Genomic DNA, 17302 nt, shown 5'->3' with positions numbered 1-17302 from the left:
GGCCGAGTAACCTTAATGGATACTGGATTAATAAATGAATATTGCCCCCTTCGCCAAGGAAGTACACGACAGCGCTTGGGGGTCATTTCCTCCACGGTAAGGTCACAGCACGAATTCTCCATGCTGATGGCCAAAGGCCGGCGGATGGCAGAAACTCTGGAATCCCTGCTGGCTCCCCTTCCCCCACCCTCCTCCCAACAGGAATTCCAGGCCCGGTTCCCAAGGGGCTGCGCAGGGCGAGCGAGTGAGGCCAGGTCTCGGTCACAATCCCCTTGTGCCCTCTGGATGGCAGAGGGTCCCGGCGACCCCACACCCCCCTTTTGTTTTCGCGCGTGTCCCCCGTTCACGTCGCGGACACCCGGCTCCGCGCGCCCCCACTGGGCCCGCTCGGGTCCCCACGCAGAGCGCACCTCGCGGAGCCTGTGCGCAGGTGCGCGGGCTCGCCCCCCCACTCGGTCCGCCACTGTCCCCCCCACAGCGCACACAGTCACGCGCCCGGCAGGTAGGGCCGCCCGCCTCGGGCCCGCGTGGAACCCCGCGCCCTGCCCGGGACGAACCTCTCCGGCGGGGTGCGCGGAGGCGCGTCGCGCGTCCATGAGGCCGGAACGCCGGCGCCGGCGGCCGCGCTCCCCGCCCCGCGCGGCGACAGCGGCAGGTTCGAGTTCACAACTGCCAGGCCCGGGCCCAGCCCCCCCGCCGGTTCCCAGCGCCACGTGACTACAGGAGCTGCCGAGGGTCAGTCACGGGCTGGGGCCGGCGGCCGCGGCCGGAGGGCGGGGCGGGGCGGGGCGGGCGGGCTCGTCCCCTCCGCCCCGCCCCCGCCCCCTCCCAGCGCCCCCTCGCGGGCTGGGCTGGGGGCGGCCGCCGGGAGCCCGGCTCCGTAGCCATGGCGACCGCAGCCCGGATTTTCCGGGACAGGCCAGGCGCAAGTTCCCGACCCTTTGTCCCGACGGAGGACGCGCGTCCCTGCGCGCCCGCGTGGCCGGACCGCGGTCCCTCGGCCGGACCCGGCCTCGCCGGCCTCTCCCGAGAGCGCTCGCCGCCCCCGGGCCACCTCGACCGCTGGCCGCGTGGCGGCCCCGAGATGCCCCCCCGGCCGGGGGCGGCGCGCTGACCCGAAAGCCCGGCTTCTGGTTCGTTCCCAAGTGGAGAAAGGAAAAGCCCGACCGCCCGAACTTTAGAAAGGGAATGCCCCCGATTCCAGAAATTACCGAGAGCGGGCGTTCCCGGCTTCCCGCGGCCCGCGGCGCGGGGCCTGGCGCGGGGGCCGCCCCCGCCTCGGACATCGCGCTGGGAGCCGCGCAGCAGCCGGTCGGCGGTCGGCGGGCGCGGAGGCAGGTGCGAGCCCGCGCCCGTGACTCACCGCCGAGCAGGTGGCCGGGGCTTTGCAAACCAGACACACTTCCTGGGCTTTCCAGGCGGGCACGGTGTCGTGTACTTCTGTGCTTTACAATAAAGTCAGTGTTGATCGTGCGATCATTTTTAAAACCCTTCAATCTGTTGCACCGGTCCTAGCAGAAACAGAATATAAAGATCTCTCGTACTTTGAGCTTCTAGAGTCAATTACATTTCAAATCTTGGTCTGTCCCCTCCAGGTTTTTGTTTCCTATGCTTTATCTCTGCATGTTTGACATAATGCGTTGTGAAAATGTATCCTTCCCTTTTCACTAACAATATTGTGAATTTCCTCCCATTTTATTAGATATTCTCTTATGACATGATTCTTAACGGCTGCATAAATGTACAGGTAAACTTTCTTGTTTCTCCGTATCATTATAGTTCCGTCTTTTACTGCACATGCCTGGTTTTAAAATTTGAGGAGAGGGGAACTGATGGATCAAAGGCAAAGTGTATGTTTTTAAATGTTTTTCTGAATTATCTTCCAGGAACATTTATTAGCTTTACCTTGAGAAATGCCCATTTTTCAATATCCTTAACACAGGCTATTTTTTTTTCAAATTTAAAGTCATTATTTCTCATTGTTTTGAATTTCACTTCCTAGATTACTAGTTAGCTGGCTTGTTTTTTTTAATTTTTTCCACATATTTATTACCTGTTTGTATCTTCTTTTTTTTTTTTTTTTTTCTTTTTGTAAATTTACTTATGTCCCTTTGCTCGCTTTGTCCATTTTTTAAAGCTGGGAGATTGGTTTTATTTCACAGTGTTTGGGGGGTTCATATCTTATAAAGTAAAAGGCTTTTATGGTTCCTGCCTTTGGTGTCTTATATAGAGCAGCCACCACACCCCAAATTAAATTTTACGTGTGTACTTTTATCACAGAAAATAAGTTTTAATATCTACTAGTGTAAGTACTCTCAATGCACACAGATTCCTTTTTCCCCCCAGAAAAAAAATGTCTTGGCTACAGTCACTTACTTAGTTTTCCAAATAAACTTTAGAATTTGTCAACTATTTTAAAAGTTTTCTTGTCAATATTTTAAAATCCGTTTGAAGAGATTTAAGACTCATGTCCCTCCATTTGTTCAGGTCTTTATCTTTCACAGTCAAGGTTTCTATTTGTAGATTAAATGTATAAGTTTTATACTTTTTATATAAAATTCACAAACATGAAAAGAAAACTTTTGTCAGATCATGAATTTTGGTGTTCAGAAGATATGTTCACAACATATGGCACAATGTATGTTTCAAGTTTGATGGTTATAGAAAAATGGATTTTTCTATCAGTGCATTCAGAAGATACTCTAGTTTGTTTTTCTTAAGTAGTTTCCGTGCCCAGCATGGAGCCCAGCTCGGGGGCTTGAACTCACAACCCTGAGGATCAAGATGTGAGCTGAGATCAAGAGTCACACTTAGGGGACACCTGGGTGACTCAGTGGTTGAGCAACTGCCTTTGGCTCAGGTTGTGATCCCAAGGTCCTAGAATCAAGTCTTGGTATCAGGCTCCCTGCAGGGAGCCTATTTCTACCTCTGCCTATGTCTCTCATGAATAAAATAATTTTTAAACATTCTTTTTTTAAAGATTTTATTTATTTATTCATGAGACACACACAGACGGGGGGGGGGGGGGGGGGGGGGGGGGAGAGGCGGAGACATAGGCAGAGGAAGAACCAGGCTCCATGCAGGTAGCCTGATATGGGACTCGATCCTGGGACTCCAGCATGATGCCCTAGGCCAAAGGCAGGCACTAAACCACTGAGCCACCCAGGTGTCCCATAAAAAATTCTTCTTCAAGAGTCACACTTGGGCAGCCCCGGTGGGTCAGCGGTTTAGCTCCGCCTTCAGCCCAGCGTGTGCTCCTGGAGACCAGGGATCAACTCCCACGTCAGGCTCCCTGCATGGCGCCTGCTTCTTCCTCTGCCTATGTCTGTGTCTCTCGTGAATAAATAAATAAAATCTTAAAAAAAATAGTCACACTTAAAAAATAAAAAAATAAAGAGTCACACTTGACCAACTGAGCCACCCAGGTGCCTCTAAGGTATCCTAATTTTTACCTAAATACTAAGTAAGGAGAGTTAATATGTAGGGAGTTCTTATCTGGTGTCAGATATGGTGATAAACCCTTCACATACACATCTCAATTCTTCCAACAACCCTAGAAAACAGACCCTTCTAGTCTTCATTTTACAAATGAAACAACTGAGACTCAGGTTAAGGAATTGGCCCAGGGCCACACAGCTAGATAGGGGTTGATAAGAAACCAGCTCTACTCTTAACCACTAAAGTTGATATGTGTGGGAAAAGCACCAAGTGCTGGACACAGCACAGAATAATTGTGAGATATCTATCAGTTCATGAATAAGTGTGGCACATCCAATGCTACATTCCCACAAGCACCCTCAAAGGGGAACTCCTTCCTGACCCCTAGAGTATCTTTCTCTGTTGGTAACCAGTCTCTCTTTGCCAAAAGGCTCTTCACTTAAGTCCCTCCCTCCCTGGTCCCCACTAGAAGTGTCTTCCCACCCAATCAGGAGTTAACCATCTGCTGCAACTTCCTCTTTTGGCATAGCCAAAGAAAATGATGGGGCTTTCACTCTGCAGAAGGGAAATGAACACAGGAGTTGTGAGGGGTTCCCATACCTTTATGCCAGCCAGGAATTCTAGGCCTTGGTAAGTTAGGTACCTGGGATTCCACCCTTCAATATGCCTTGGAGGAGGATGTAGGGGGTATGGTACAGCAACCAGCCAAACTGCCTAACCCAGTGGAGATTGTCTCAGCTCTGGCATGCTTGCTCTATCTGGGGTACAGGACCCACCAGACAGCAAAACTTGACAGAGGTTCTGGGATGGTCCCTCTTTCCCTCCAACAGTGCCTGGTCCCCCACTACTGGATTAGATGGCAAAGTAGGTGGGCATACCAGGGGATGAGGGGAACAATGTCTCGAGAAATCTTCTATGAAGAGGACCGAGGACAGCTTAGAAGCAGTCCTGTATCTGCAAGAGGGCAAAGTGCATCCACTTCTCACAGATACACAGTCCCAGTCCTCCACACAGGAGTCACGGTGCACCTGACACAGTGAGTCAGTGCCTGCCATCTGCCCCTGGGCCACGTGCTGGGCCTCATCGTGAGCCACCCAGAAGTGGTCCATGCTGCTTTCCCACAGCGTGAAAGGACGTTGAGAGGACTTCCAAGCCTGGTTTAGCGATGGAAATCTTTCTTCGGGTAGTGCTTCACATGAAATAAAACCAAGTACTTGTTGATTAGTTTTGAATGGATGACTGTTGGAAAGCCGGAGGAGAGTAGGAAGCCAGAGAGAAGAGAGAACTTCGCTCTGATGCCACTAACAATTGTTAACTCTGGCTTCAGACAGCATCCTGAAGGCAGATGGGAAACCCTCATAGCCTCCTTCTGGGACTTTGTGGGCCATGTGGGGAGGAGGCAGAAAGGTCCCACGCTCAGCTGGGTGGAGGCCAGGCCCTTTAGCCCTTTGCGGGTGCTCAGCCAGCTCTCCATCCAGAGCCCCCCAGGCATAGACCTGGGGGTGGGGGAAGCAGCCCTCAATGTCCCAGGCTGGCATCTACCATGAACGGATCTTGCTAGGTTGCCTGAAAACTCCTCAGGAAAAGATCACAGTGCTGCTCCTCCTCCTGTGTGCCAAGACCCCCCGTAAGGGCAGCCCCAGACTGAGAGCAAATGCTACCACCACCACCCCCAACAAAGTGCTGCACCAGACACCCTGCTGTTGTTCTAGGAGTCTGTCTTTCTGAAAGGAAAAGCACAGGGTTGGTCCAAAGGAAACCAGGTAAGTAGAGATCTGATTTCCAGGGCGGCGAGGCCTGTGTCTGGGCACCTCCCAGCTGTACCCCTGTTGCACCCAGGCCTGCCCTGCGCAGCCTCTCCTACTCTCTGAAGCACAGCAGAGGGCCTTTTGAGAACCCCACAGATAGCTGAGGCCTCCGAGGTTCCCTGAGGTCTGACCACATTTGTCTCTGCTGGGCACCACCCAGCCACAGTAGCCCAGTCCCCCCAGGGGGCTTTGTAGTGGCTGTTCCCTCTGCCTAGAACACCCTTCCTGCAGAACTTTAGAGGGTTCACTCATCACTTTCTTCAGATTCGGGCTCAAGTACCCTCTCCTCCAAAAAACGTGCTTCCCAGGAAGCCTGTCTCCTCCTGAACCGCCCACTGGCAGGTGTCTCCTGTGGCTGCTGTGACAAATTACCAGAAACCTGGTGGCTTAAGACAACACACATTCATTCTCTTCCAGTTCTGGAGGCCAGGAGTCCAAAGGCAGTTGGTGCAGAACTGGAGGCATTGGCCAGACTGTGTTCCCTCTCTTTTTATTTTTATTTTTATTTTATTATTTTTTAAGATTTTATTTATTTATTCATGAGAGACAGAGAAAGGGAGAGAGGCACAGACACAGGCAGAAGCCGGCTCCATGCAGGGAGCCTGACATGGGACTCAATCCCAGGTCTCCAGGATCACACCCTGGGCCGAAGGTGGTGCCAAACCACTGAACCACCTGGGCTGCCCCTCTTTTTTTTTTTTTTTTAAAGATTTTATTTATCTACTCATGAGAGACACACAGAGAGAGGCAGAGACCACAGGCAGAGGAAGAAGCAGGCTCCCTGTAGGGAGCCCCAATGTGGAACCTAATCTCAGGACCCCAGGGTCACGACCTGAGCCAAAGCCAGGTGCTTAACCACTGAGCCACCCAGGCATCCCTGGCTGTGTTCCCTCTGGAGGCTCTCAGGGAAAAGCTGGTCCCTTCATCTTTTACAGCTGCTAGAGTTGCATTCTGTGCACCTGGGCTCAGGACCCCTGCCTCCGTCTTCAAAGCCAGCATGTCCCCTCAGCTGTCATATCTGTCCCAGGTGCACTCAGAGCTCACCCTGCCTCCCTTCTGTGAGGACACCTGTGATCACACGTAGGGGTCACCTAGATGATCCAGGCCAACCATGAGGGCAAATACAAATTAAAACTAAGAAAAGTAAGTTCTAATTTTCCCTGGTGCAAACAAGATAGTGCTTCTCCTCCAACTCCTTCCCTCAGAGCATTACTTGAGGAAAGTTGTCATTGTCAATTTTCCTCTGCCCCTTTGAGATGCACTGGGAAAGGAGCCTCTCACCAGCTTCACAGCCCAGGCCTTTCTCCAAGCCCCCCCCCCCCCCCCGGGGGGGGGGCACTCCTCGAGGTGTTTACAAGGGAGATGGTGACTCACCAGAGGGCAGAGACCTGACTTGTGCAGGTGCCCAGCTCTGAGCTGCACAACTGCCTTCTGCCATAAAACAGGAGAGCCTACTGCACCCCTACTGTGGCTTCTTAAAGACACTAAAACCTCCTTAGGATGAAGGCGATGGACAAACACAGGTGCTACCCCGATCACCAGGTGGATGAACAATGGGTGGCCAACGGTGGCACCAGGGAAGTCCTCTTGCCTGATGCCTGGTCAGGCTGTACCTGGAGAGCCCGTCAGTAGCGGGCTGGTCTGCTGGGCTGTGTAACAGGGGGAGGTCTCTTCCTGCTTTCCTCATCTTTGAGCCGATTGCCTGGGACATGCATCTCTTTCTGCTTATTGGATATTTCTTATTGGATATTTCTGCTTGTTGGATAATAAAACTGTTTTCTTTCTCTCCTGCCTTTGCAGAGAGTTTTCCTGCGTCGGTAGGAGATTTTGTATTTAATTTTAGTTCCCCCACATAATCTCCCCATCTCGAAATTCTTAGCCAACTCACATCTGCAGGCCCCTTTGCCATATAAGGTAACATCCACAGACTCATATCCTTTGTTCAGCTCTCAACCCGGATTAGGGTCCTTATCAACCCACCCACCCCTACCCCATCCCCTCCTGGCTCCCCTACCCGGCTTTTCTGTTTGCCCAAAGCTCATGTCACCTGAGAAAGCAGGAATCTGGCCGGTCTTTCTTTTCTACTGCAGCCAGACTGGAGAAAGGCATCAGGTCCAGGGTGGCAGGAACTCAGTGCCTCGGGGCCAAATGAATAAGGAAATGGGGAGCAAATTGGATTCGACCAACCACACAGGTGCCAAGGGAGTGGTCTGGACCATCGCTTACCTACCAGCAAATTTCAAACGCTCTTCCCTGCTTGTTAAGCAGATGATGGGAGTCTGATGGAGCTTCCCGGGAAAGAAGAATTCCACTTTTCCTCTTAAGAAATGCCCAGTCAGTATGTGTGAGGCAAAAAAGACATTTAGAGGAAAACTTGAGACTGTGACTCTCCTGCTTGAAGGACTCTTGATTGTAGGCAGTAGCGCCTTCAACATATTCTTTTATCTGGAACGTTATTCTAGAATGACAGGAATTTGAGAACTTTTGAGGAACCTCTGGCTCTGTGGGGGACCGCTGCTCAGTGGCAGGAGGGCACCCTGATGTTCTGGTGATATACCACTGCTTGGTGATTTGCTCTCAGAACCCTACATTGCCAGGAAAAGCTAACAAACTTATTTTGGCCAAGAGAAAAGGTACTTGACTTTACCTAGAGATCTACATTTTTACCCTTTCAAGGTCAAATTTCGTCTATTATTATGATGCTATGTCTTTTTTTTCTACTCCAGACTGGCATTGGGTTGTGTCTTCTTCAACATAATGCAAAAGATGGATTTAGAAGCCTGTGTGTAAACCTTCTTGGTTTAAAATCTACTGAAGGCCAAGCTTGATTTGGAGACACAAGAAAATTCTAAGCAGAATCTTTGTGAGGTCTTTGCAATTTAGCAGAAGCAGGTGTATTTTCTTTTTTTTTTTCCTTTTTCTTTTTTTTAGAAGCAGGTGTATTTTCAAGTGTTTCATTCTTGCTAGTGGCACATGTGGCCATGCACGAATGCCATCCATACACATTCGCCATATAACGAAAGTGCTACCTCCAACCTTAGCTCATTCCTCTCCAGACCCTTCTCAAATAACTTCATGTGGTGAATCAGAATGTAAACTTGGTTTCAACCTAGAGCCTCCTCAGCAGCTCCAAGACCAAATCTGGGTCACAGTTAAATTTGGTGCCTTCACAGTTGGCTGATGAGGCCTCAGATGTTCTCAGGAGTGGTTCGCCTCAGCTGTTTTAACACATGAGAAGACAGTTTCCTGTTGAACACGATTTTAGGTTTATTTTGGGGATGTTATTTAGAAATCACAGTAATATGACATGTTTGACTACCATATAGTAACATTCCATTAAATTACTACATCTGACAAATAATATACAAAATAAAATGAATTCCAAAAGATTAACATTTGGCAAGTATTTAGTTTCACAGCATCTAAACTACTCTTAAGTGCCTTCCACTGGTGGAGACACTTATTATCTGTGCCTGCCCTGCTTTACAGTTCTAATAGAGTGTGCGTGGTAGATAAAATCATGGCAACAAATTAGCATGATTTATGGGTCAGATGGAGTTAAAAGTTATTATGGTTAAACCAGGAATCAAAAAACGACTACTGGCTACCACAAGTATCTAAGAAAAATAATCCCTGGGGTGCCTAGGTGACTTAGTTAAAGCCTCTAACTCTTCATTTCAGCTCAGGTCATGATCTCAGGGTCATGAAATTGAGCCCTCCTTTGGGCTCTGTGCTGGGCGTGTAGGATTCTCTATCTCCGTCTGCCCCTCCTGTGGAATTAATAATAATCCCACAGCCTGTTACTTGAAAAAACTGGCTGAGGACTGGCAGTGTGACGGACCAAGCTTGCGCTCACCATCTCCATCTAGTGGTGCATCCTTGAGTGAGGCTTAATGGACTCCCATGAGATCTGTTGGACATTCAGCCTGTATCTGCCTTTCAACCACTTTGATTTAGGAAAATATTTTTTGCATCCATGAAGCTGACTGAAATGCACTTCATTAGGATGAAAAATCCTTTTATTAGTTTGTTGAATTTTCTTGAAAGAGTAATTCTAAGTTTCAAAATGTTAATGGTATGTTAATGTTAAGTTACATCCACTGATTAAATTCCAAGTTTCTTTTCCTGCCACGTTAAAACATTACAAATGCATCCTGATTTCTTATGTTTTTTTTCCAGATAAAATACAAGATTCATATGTTTATTCTCAAAAAGGCAATTTTGATTTTTTCCAGCTTGGTATTAGTCATTTTATTTTCATTCTTTTGATCACAAAGCACCTGATTATTGTGTCACATAGACAAAAACTTGACTTTTCTAATAATCAGGTTGGGCACACAGTACCAAGTCTTAGACAAGGATTTCCTGTGTGTGTGTGTGTGTGTGTGTGTGTGTGTGTGTGTGTAGGTGTGCTAGGACTGTCCATACACTGGGTTGTTTAAACAATAGAAACTTATTCTCCCAATTCTTGAGGCCAAAAGTCCAAGATCAAGGTGCTGGCAGGGTTTGTTCTTCTGAAGCTCCTCTCCTTGGCTTGTAGGTGGGTGTCTTTTCCCTGTGTCTTCACATGGTCCTCCTTCTAAGTCCTAATCTCTTCTCATAAGGACACTAGTCATATTGGATTGGTCCTCTCCCCTACCTTCTGACCTCATTTTATCTTAATTACCTCTTTAAAGTCCAAATCTCCAAATACAGTCACATTCTGGAGGTACTTGGGGTTATAACTTCAACATATGAATTTTAGGGGAACACAATTATATACTTATAGTAGTGATATATATATGTGTGTGTGCGTATGTATGTATTTATATATGTAGTGATTTTCTTCTTTAATAACTCACAGACTCTGATTTAAACATGGTGGATCACACATGTTTATCCCTACTCCCTCCCAAAACTCCATCAAAACAATGGTAAATGAGTAAAAAGGTATAAATTCACAAGGAGAAAGAAGATGGAAGAGGAGATAGCCGTGGACAAGACACATGACGCGTTCTACAAGACGGCAGGGAAGGAACCATGGTAACTGCCTGAGGTAACTGAAGTCAAGGGTCTTGCTGGTGCCCCCAGAGCACATTGAAGAGGAAGCTGTCAGCTCCCTGTGCAGATCCATGGCAGAGGTGAATAGGGAAGAGGAGGAAATCTGCCCCAAACCCTGCACCAACAGTCACTTTCCACGAAGGTCCTATTTAAACCTCACAACAAGCCCTTAGCATGGAGATTCTGATCCCCACCTTGCAGAGAAGGAAGCAGAAGTTCTAGGGATTTGGGAAGGTAAACAAGACCCTGTTTTGGGCAATTAGCATAGGCCCTGAGCCAGAGAAATGGCAGGACTGGTTCCTGACCCACCGAGTCGTGGAGCTTGTTCCTATTTGCTTAGGATGCATGAGAGTTGAGCAATGTTTGGACAATTTTCCTCCCAGTCCACACTAGCCTTATGAATTCCATCGTACCATTCTGCTGCGCCTGCAGGCTCCCCAAGCCCCACACGAGACCCCTGAATATATCACCACTAAGGATGGGATGTGCAGGATCAAGACTGAACATGTTTGCTGCCTATAGAAGTTGCTGAACACGAGACTCATCTCTAACAGAGATGCCTTCCTTCTCCGTGTGGTTCTAGGGCTTGGGAGGCAGGAGGAGGGGTCAAATGACTCCTCAAGGTCTCATTGGGTTTGAGGATGTCTGTATTTCTGGGAAGAATTTCCTGAAATGTGTGTCTGAGGATGCTGGGAACTGGTCACCCAGTTGGGGCCAAAGAAGAGGGCAGCCCTGCAGAGGCAGGACAGTGGGTAGGGAGTGGGGAGGGTAGCCCCACATCCTATGGAGGAGAGGCTGGGGCAAGACCACCAAATGCTTGGGCTCCTGGGCCAGGGGGAGGGGAGGGTGGTTTGGCCAGAGTTGGGGTCAAGGTCTGGTGGCAAGATCTCAGCAGAGAGGCCTGCCGGTAGATGGGAGGAAGGTCTCGGAAGGCTGCCAGGAGGCCGGTCCTAACGGGGTGGGGAGGAGCCTTGGGCGGGCTGGAAGCTGGAGGGGCCTAGGGGTTGGGAGTGGGAGGAGATGGGGGCCGACCAGAGGAAGGGGGGGCAGGAAGAGACTAACAGCCTGATGTCGAGTCATCCAGGAGAAGGGCAGCAGAGACCCTAAGGCATAGAAGAGGTGAGGGGGGAGAGTGGGCCAGGGGGACAGCTGGATGGAAGGAGACGGGCCACAGGAGCAGCTCCAGGGGTGAGATCTGTCAACCGGTTGTAAGGCAACACCTGGTATCTTTCAGCGAGAGGACCTCCGTTTCCACATCTGTAGCTTTCTTGTTCTCAGGTCACCGGAACACATAGAGTTCGAGGGGTAAGTCCATGCCTCAGGCAACCCTAGTCATGCATTAGGGGACAGATCAGAAGGGCTGGGAGAGGAGTGGCAGGGAAGACCCAGAAAAGAAGTTAAGGAGGAGGGGGTCTCCCTGAAGAAAGCCCTGGTGGGGCTGAGGTGAGACCCCAGGGTGTGGGGCCAGGGGTAGGGCCGGAGGCTGGTGGTCCTGGGCAGCCCCAGCACTGGGAGGGTTAAGCACCCTCCCGGTTCCCACCCTACTCTGGGCCCCTCCCCTGTGTTTACGTCCTCCCAGAAATATTTGGCCTCCAGCTGGCCTCCATTCTATATCCTGCCCCTCCCCCTTGAATTAGCCTTGGGGGACCGAGGGAGAGTGGGGGGGGGGGCAGGGTTCCGGGGACTGGGAGCGAGCCAGCAGACCCCAGAGGCTGAGATGGGGGAGCCGAGAGGAGCTCTGAGGGCTGCGGGCAGACAGGGGATCAGAGACCCCGCAGTGGGGGAGAAGGAATGGGCCAGGAAAGTGGGAAGGGGAAAGGGGGAGGCTGGGAATGGAGGGGGCGGGGAGGGGGGGCTTCCCACGCTGCTGGCTTGAGGACAAAAACCAGCTCAGCACCTTCCCAGGGTTCCTAGGCCGAACCAGGGCTGGCCCCAGACCGGTGGGGGGCAGGGTGGAGGAGCTCGGGGACCAGGGGAATACCAGGGCTCTCTCACAAAAGGGCCACTTCCCGCCCCTCCAACCTGGGCCCAGAGTGGGTCAGGCAGCCTCCCCTGCGCTCCCCCCGCGGCAGGGCCAGGGAGCAGGCAGCTCCACGGCTGGCATGAAGGGCTGAGGACTAAGCACTCTCTGCAGGGCTACGGTGACCAAGTGAGGCCATGTGGCAGCTGCTGATCCCTCTGGCCCTGTGGCTGGGCGCGGTGGGTCTGGGCAGGGCTGAGCTCACCGCGGCGCAGCAGCGGGGCCTGCAGGTGGCCCTGGAAGAATTTCATAAGCACCCGCCCGTTCAGTGGGCCTTCAAGGAGACCAGTGTGGACAGAGCTGAGGACACGGTTAGTGGCGTGGCCTGGGGAGGGGAGGAGTTGAGGCCACAGGTGCGCTCCCAGGAAGCAGGTGCAAAGGTGCTTGGGCTCGACAAGCACCCAGTTCTCCAGGGAGAGGCCGACACCCCAGCCACCCTCTCAGATGTGCTGTTTGGGGAGGAGCGGGGGTGGGGGGGGAGGGACCCGGCCCATCCAGGAATTGATCTGCATGCTCAGCCAGCTGCTAGCTTTCTCTGTGGGCAGCCCTTCCCTGCAGGGACCTTCGTGAGGCTGGAATTTAAACTCCAGCAGACGAGCTGCCGGAAGAAGGACTGGAAAAAAGCCAACTGCAAAATCAAACCCAATGGGGTAAGTGAAGACCAAGGGTGTGTGTGTGTGTGTGTGTGTGTGTGTGTGTGAGAGAGAGAGAGAGAGAGAGAGAGAGAGAGATGGGGCATTTGCTCAGTATGAGAGAGAGAGAGAGAGAGAGAGAGAGATGGGGCATTTGCTCAGTATGAGGGTTGGTAATTTTGGTTTAGGTGGAGAGATCCAGCAAGAAGCCCTGAGGGTGGAGCAGTGGTCCCACTTCTAGAGGCTCAGTCTGAGACTGGGGATGTGATGCTGTCCTCCTGTCCTCCTCCCCCCGGGGCTCCTCTCTCAGGCGTCAGGCCACTGGTGAAAGAAGCCCCGGCCATGGGGTTCAGCTGGCCCCTAGCCCAGGCCGCATGAATTCTCTACTTTCTGAGTCTCCAAGTAGAGACAGCCCAGCCTGGGCTGATTCATGCAGTGCTTGACTGCATTCAGCCCCCCTGGGGGCATAACCACTGCTACAGGGGAGTCCCCATGTCCCAGCTGTTCGGAGCCCCAGCCTGTGACTCAGTAGGTTCTTTGAAGGCCTGTTCCCTCCATCCGTTAAGGGAGGGACTGGATTGTATCAGTGATTTTCCATACTTTTATGTCAGGACCCCTGTGTTCACGTCAAACCTTTTGAGAACAGATCATCAGAATGGCCCCAGTGAAAGTCAGGTGGGGAGAACCCATCTGGGGAAGGAGTTCTGCACACACACACACACACACACACACACAGAGTCCATAGTTTGAAAACCACAGGGTGCTCTGACGTCTGAAATCTCCCAGGCCCCAGGTGGGCTGCACCAGAAGCCAGCTGGCCCCAGGACCCCTGCCCCTCTGCTCTAGAGCCTGCCAGGGGGCTGCTCCCCACTGCAGGCAGTACCCCCAGCTTCTACCCTGATGGGGGTGGGGCTGCACGCCTGCCCTGACCTCTTTCCTGTCCCGGCCCCACGCTCCCCTCCTCAGAGGAAGCGGAAATGCCTGGCCTGCATCAAGCTAAACTCTGCAGATAAAGTTCTAGGCCGGATGGTCCACTGCCCCATCCTCACACAGGTTCACCAGGTAAGAGTGGGCAGAGGAAGAGGTGGGGAGGCTGGGGAAGAGGCTGGGAAGGTGGAGAAGCTGGGCCTGTGGGAGAGATAAGAGGCAGAGGCATGGGAGAGCCTGGGTGGTTCAGCGGTTTCGTGCCTGCCTTCAGCCCAGGGCGTGATCCTGGAGACCCGGGATCAAGTCCCAAGTCGGGCTCCCTGCAGGGAGCCTGCTTCTCCCTCTGCCTGTCTCTGCCTCTCTCTCTGTCTCTCTCATGAATAAATAAATAAAATCTTCAAACAGACAAAAAAAGGCAGAGGCATGGACTGAGGTGTGTGGAGGATGAGGAGCAAGGAGGGGATGAGGAGGGGCAAGGGGGTATGAGAAAAGAGTGGAGGCGAGGGGAGGAGGTAAGGGGTGAGGAAGCTGTGAGGGGCAAGGAGGGGCTCTGGGCCTGGCCCCACTCTTCCCTAAGGGATATGCAGGCACCCCTCTCCGGGGAGCACCCTCCACGGGGATACTCTCCCCGGGCACTGTTTGTCCCTTGCGCCTGAGCAGCTGCCTGCACTGGCAGGAGCCTGAGGAGCACCAGGAGGCTCAGTGCAGCAGGGTGGAGCGCGCCGGCGAGGACCCCCACAGTTACTACTTCCCAGGACAATTTGCCTTCTTCAAGGCCCCGCCTCCCAGCTGAGGCCCCACAGGTAGGTGCTGGTAGGTGCCTTGGACAGGGGAGGTCACCACAGAGCTGAGACAGAGCTTGTGAGTTCTGGGCTAGAAGCTCGGCTGGTGTGGGGCCAGGGGAGGCTGGGGAAGGATTTAGAGCCTGCGAAGAGAGCTTGACTTGACCCCAACACCCTCCCGCACACCCAATCTTAGGTTTCCTTTTCCTTTCCTCTAGAGTTGGGTCCCGCTTCCCGGACAGCTGCAGGAGGTAACCAGCAAAGGACCCCCGCCTGTCCCTGAGCTCAGGGAGCACAATCCCATCATCCCCGAGCTAATAAAAGTGCTCTCCCAGATGTTCTCTCCTCTTGCATGCCCTCCTTCCCCTAAGCTCAACTGTGGGATTACGGTGCTCCAAGAGGAGCAGAGTCCCAGGGGGAGCAGGAGACTTCCTGTCCAACGCTCAGAAAACAGGAGAGAACAGGGCCCCAGGGACATCATCTTGCCTTCAGGCGCTCATGCTTGGGAAAACAAAGGTCACCCCCAAAAACGGACAGGCAGTGATGCTTAGAACAGGAAAATTTAATAGGGATCAGGTGGATGAGAACGGGCAGTGAGGGCTCTGTGTGACATGGGACGGGAGCACCCAGCAGAGGGTCATGTGGATAGGCAACTCTGGAAGGTGGGTGACCACAGCTTCCAGGCTCTGGCCCCTCCTCTCCCAGGACTGGCTGGGCCGACACACACACCCTCCCTGCCTTTCTCACCTTCAGCCCTGGGAAGATGCAGTGCTCTTCCACTAAAGCCTCAGACCTGAGCAGCCAGGGGTGGCAGCTGCTGTGGGCATGGCTCCACACAGGGCCTCCTCTCCAGGCTTGCAGAGTAGGAGGCAGGAGGGCCTCACACCCTGCCACCGGCCTGAAGAGGGCCCTTACACCTCCTGGAGACAGCTGGGCAGGTGTGTCCTTGGTATGAGGGAGGGGTGGGAGGGAGGGGTCTGCTCTCAGGAACACGGATAAGCAAAGAGCCTGATTTGCAAGCCCAGTGGCCAGAGTGACAAAACTGTGATGACAAGCACCAAAGCAGGCGCGCAGATACAGGCAGCCAGGCTGCTATGTACCCATCCCAGGGCCAGGTGCCCAGCTGTCACAGGCCACGGGCACACTCAAAACACAAAGGATGATGAGGCAGTGCCCGCAGGGCTGAGTGCTTGCTCAGCCTTGGCCAGGCTGTCGTTGGCCTGGCGGTCCAGGTCGTGGCATTCCTGCAGGGTGTCCTGGAACTGCCGGCAGGCCTCCTCCAGGATGGAGTTGCTCCGGGTGGGCCATGACTCCCAGTACCCTGGCTCTACCCAGGGCTGGGCCTCAGCGGCCCGGGGGCCAAGGCTGGAGCCAGGGCGCAGGGAGCTGTCCAGGTCTCGGCACAGCTGGTAGAACTCACTGCCACGCCCAGTCACGCGCTCACCATCGATAACCTTCAGGCCAGGAAGCAGCTCCCGGACCGCAGCCCAGTAGGAGGGACTGGTGCACAGGGGGTTGCTGAGCCGGGCCAATGGGTCACGGAGCCGCAGGTACTCCAGGCCCCTCAGGCCAGCCAGACACTGCAGCTGATCAGGGGTGGCTAGCAGGTTGCCCGCGGCATTGAGACTCTGCAGGTTCTCGCAGGCGGCCAGCGGCTCCAGCCCCGTCAGCCGATTGTTGGCTACGTTGAGCACCACGAGCTGGCGCAGGGCCGCCAGCGGGCCTAGTTGGGTGAGTGCGTTGCTGGACAGGTCCAGCCACTCGAGCCCCAGGCACTCACCCAGGCAGCCCAGGTCCACCAGCCCCAGACCGCGAAGCTTCAGCAGCAGGATGGACTCCAGGGCGAACTCACCCGAGCGAGACTTGAGCAGCTGGGGCGTGATGCACACCCCGTCCGCCTCTCCCGGCTTCTCACCCTGGGACTCCATCTGATGAAGGCAGTCTGGGAGGCCTGGGCCCCGGTGGTCCTGGCACAGGGACGCGGCCACCACTGGGGGTCAGGGGACTGCTCACCCCGAAAAAGGCACCATCGATTGTGTCTGGGCCAGTGCCAGAGGCCCGTTTGCGACAGCCCTCCTTGAGGACTGACAGGTTCCTACAGAGAGAGAATCACACAGTGAGTGGGCCTCTCTGGATATCCTGGGCACTTTCTGACCTAATGGCAGCATGAGGCACTGCCCGGCCTCTCCCACGGTGACAGAGATCCTGCCAGCCCAGCCAGACCCGAAGACACAGAGCCCCCTGAGGGAGGTGGGCCAGGCTCAGGGCCGCACCTACAGGGGCCCCAACACTGCTCCAGCAGTTATGGCTATACCAGATGGAATTCAGGTGCCATGTGACCGAATTCCCATTTTCTATATCTGTACCTGGAGACAAAATCTCTTCACTTTCCTTTGTCAGAAACTGCTCACGATCCATCCTTCATAATTTTGAGGTGTTTCTTTTTAGCCATTCCAATTAATTCTTGAATAGCTAACAGGTCACCACCATCTCTTCTGTTCCCTTCCATATGCAGCCACAAATGACAGCACGCTGGGCCTTACTTCGTTCTCCCAAAAATGTTCGTGACTCAGTGTTTTTGTTTTTTTTTTAAACATTAGCAACAAATTCAAAATGGTTTCCAGATTGTGTGGGTCCACTGTAACCCTTGCTTGT

At 53.1% G+C, this 17302-nt stretch overlaps 2 protein-coding genes across 18 annotated transcripts in view; one reads left to right on the top strand and one right to left on the bottom strand.

Annotated features, from left to right (window-relative positions):
- The window catches only part of REPIN1 (replication initiator 1), a 35659-nt gene that overhangs the window by 4498 nt on the left and 13859 nt on the right, over window positions 1-17302 (bottom strand). For 4 of the 16 annotated variants that reach the window (XM_072763102.1, XM_072763103.1, XM_072763110.1 and 1 more), the window contains exon 4: window positions 16500-16742. In XM_072763102.1, the coding sequence (XP_072619203.1) occupies window positions 16500-16575 (76 nt within the window). In that variant the 5' untranslated portion in view covers window positions 16576-16742. Of the gene's footprint in view, window positions 1-11; window positions 402-557; window positions 786-1211; window positions 1337-15188; window positions 16743-17302 lie in introns of those variants that run through there. The other 12 variants (XM_025993831.2, XM_072763108.1, XM_025993840.2 and 9 more) reach the window with 10 other exon arrangements.
- Window positions 11258-14983, top strand: RARRES2 (retinoic acid receptor responder 2). 2 transcript variants are annotated; one of them, XM_025993842.2, is made up of 7 exons: window positions 11258-11405; window positions 11521-11591; window positions 12421-12617; window positions 12852-12956; window positions 13905-14000; window positions 14542-14668; window positions 14866-14983. In XM_025993842.2, exons 3-6 carry the CDS (start codon window positions 12444-12446, stop codon window positions 14656-14658), a joined length of 492 nt encoding a protein of 163 aa, XP_025849627.1. In that variant the 5' UTR covers window positions 11258-11405; window positions 11521-11591; window positions 12421-12443; the 3' UTR covers window positions 14659-14668; window positions 14866-14983. The 2 variants fall into 2 exon arrangements, with proteins under 2 accessions (XP_025849627.1, XP_025849626.1); XM_025993841.2 differs by having other exon boundaries at window positions 14443-14668.

The sequence above is a fragment of the Vulpes vulpes genome, chromosome 7, assembly GCF_048418805.1.
Source record: "Vulpes vulpes isolate BD-2025 chromosome 7, VulVul3, whole genome shotgun sequence".
Lineage (NCBI taxonomy): Eukaryota > Metazoa > Chordata > Mammalia > Carnivora > Canidae > Vulpes > Vulpes vulpes.
Note: the sequence above shows the minus strand (reverse complement) of the source record. Positions and strands in the feature narration are given on the sequence as shown.

What these genes read in the sequence shown, in the direction of transcription:
- RARRES2 (XM_025993841.2), top strand. Translation starts at nt 12,444, where the DNA reads ATGTGGCAGCTGCTGATCCCTCTGGCCCTGTGGCTGGGCGCGGTGGGT. An exon ending in TGGACAGAGCTGAGGACACG is followed by an intron (nt 12,618 to 12,851) that starts GTTAGTGGCGTG and finishes CTCTGTGGGCAG; the next exon opens with CCCTTCCCTGCAGGGACCTT. An exon ending in GCAAAATCAAACCCAATGGG is followed by an intron (nt 12,957 to 13,904) that starts GTAAGTGAAGAC and finishes TCCCCTCCTCAG; the next exon opens with AGGAAGCGGAAATGCCTGGC.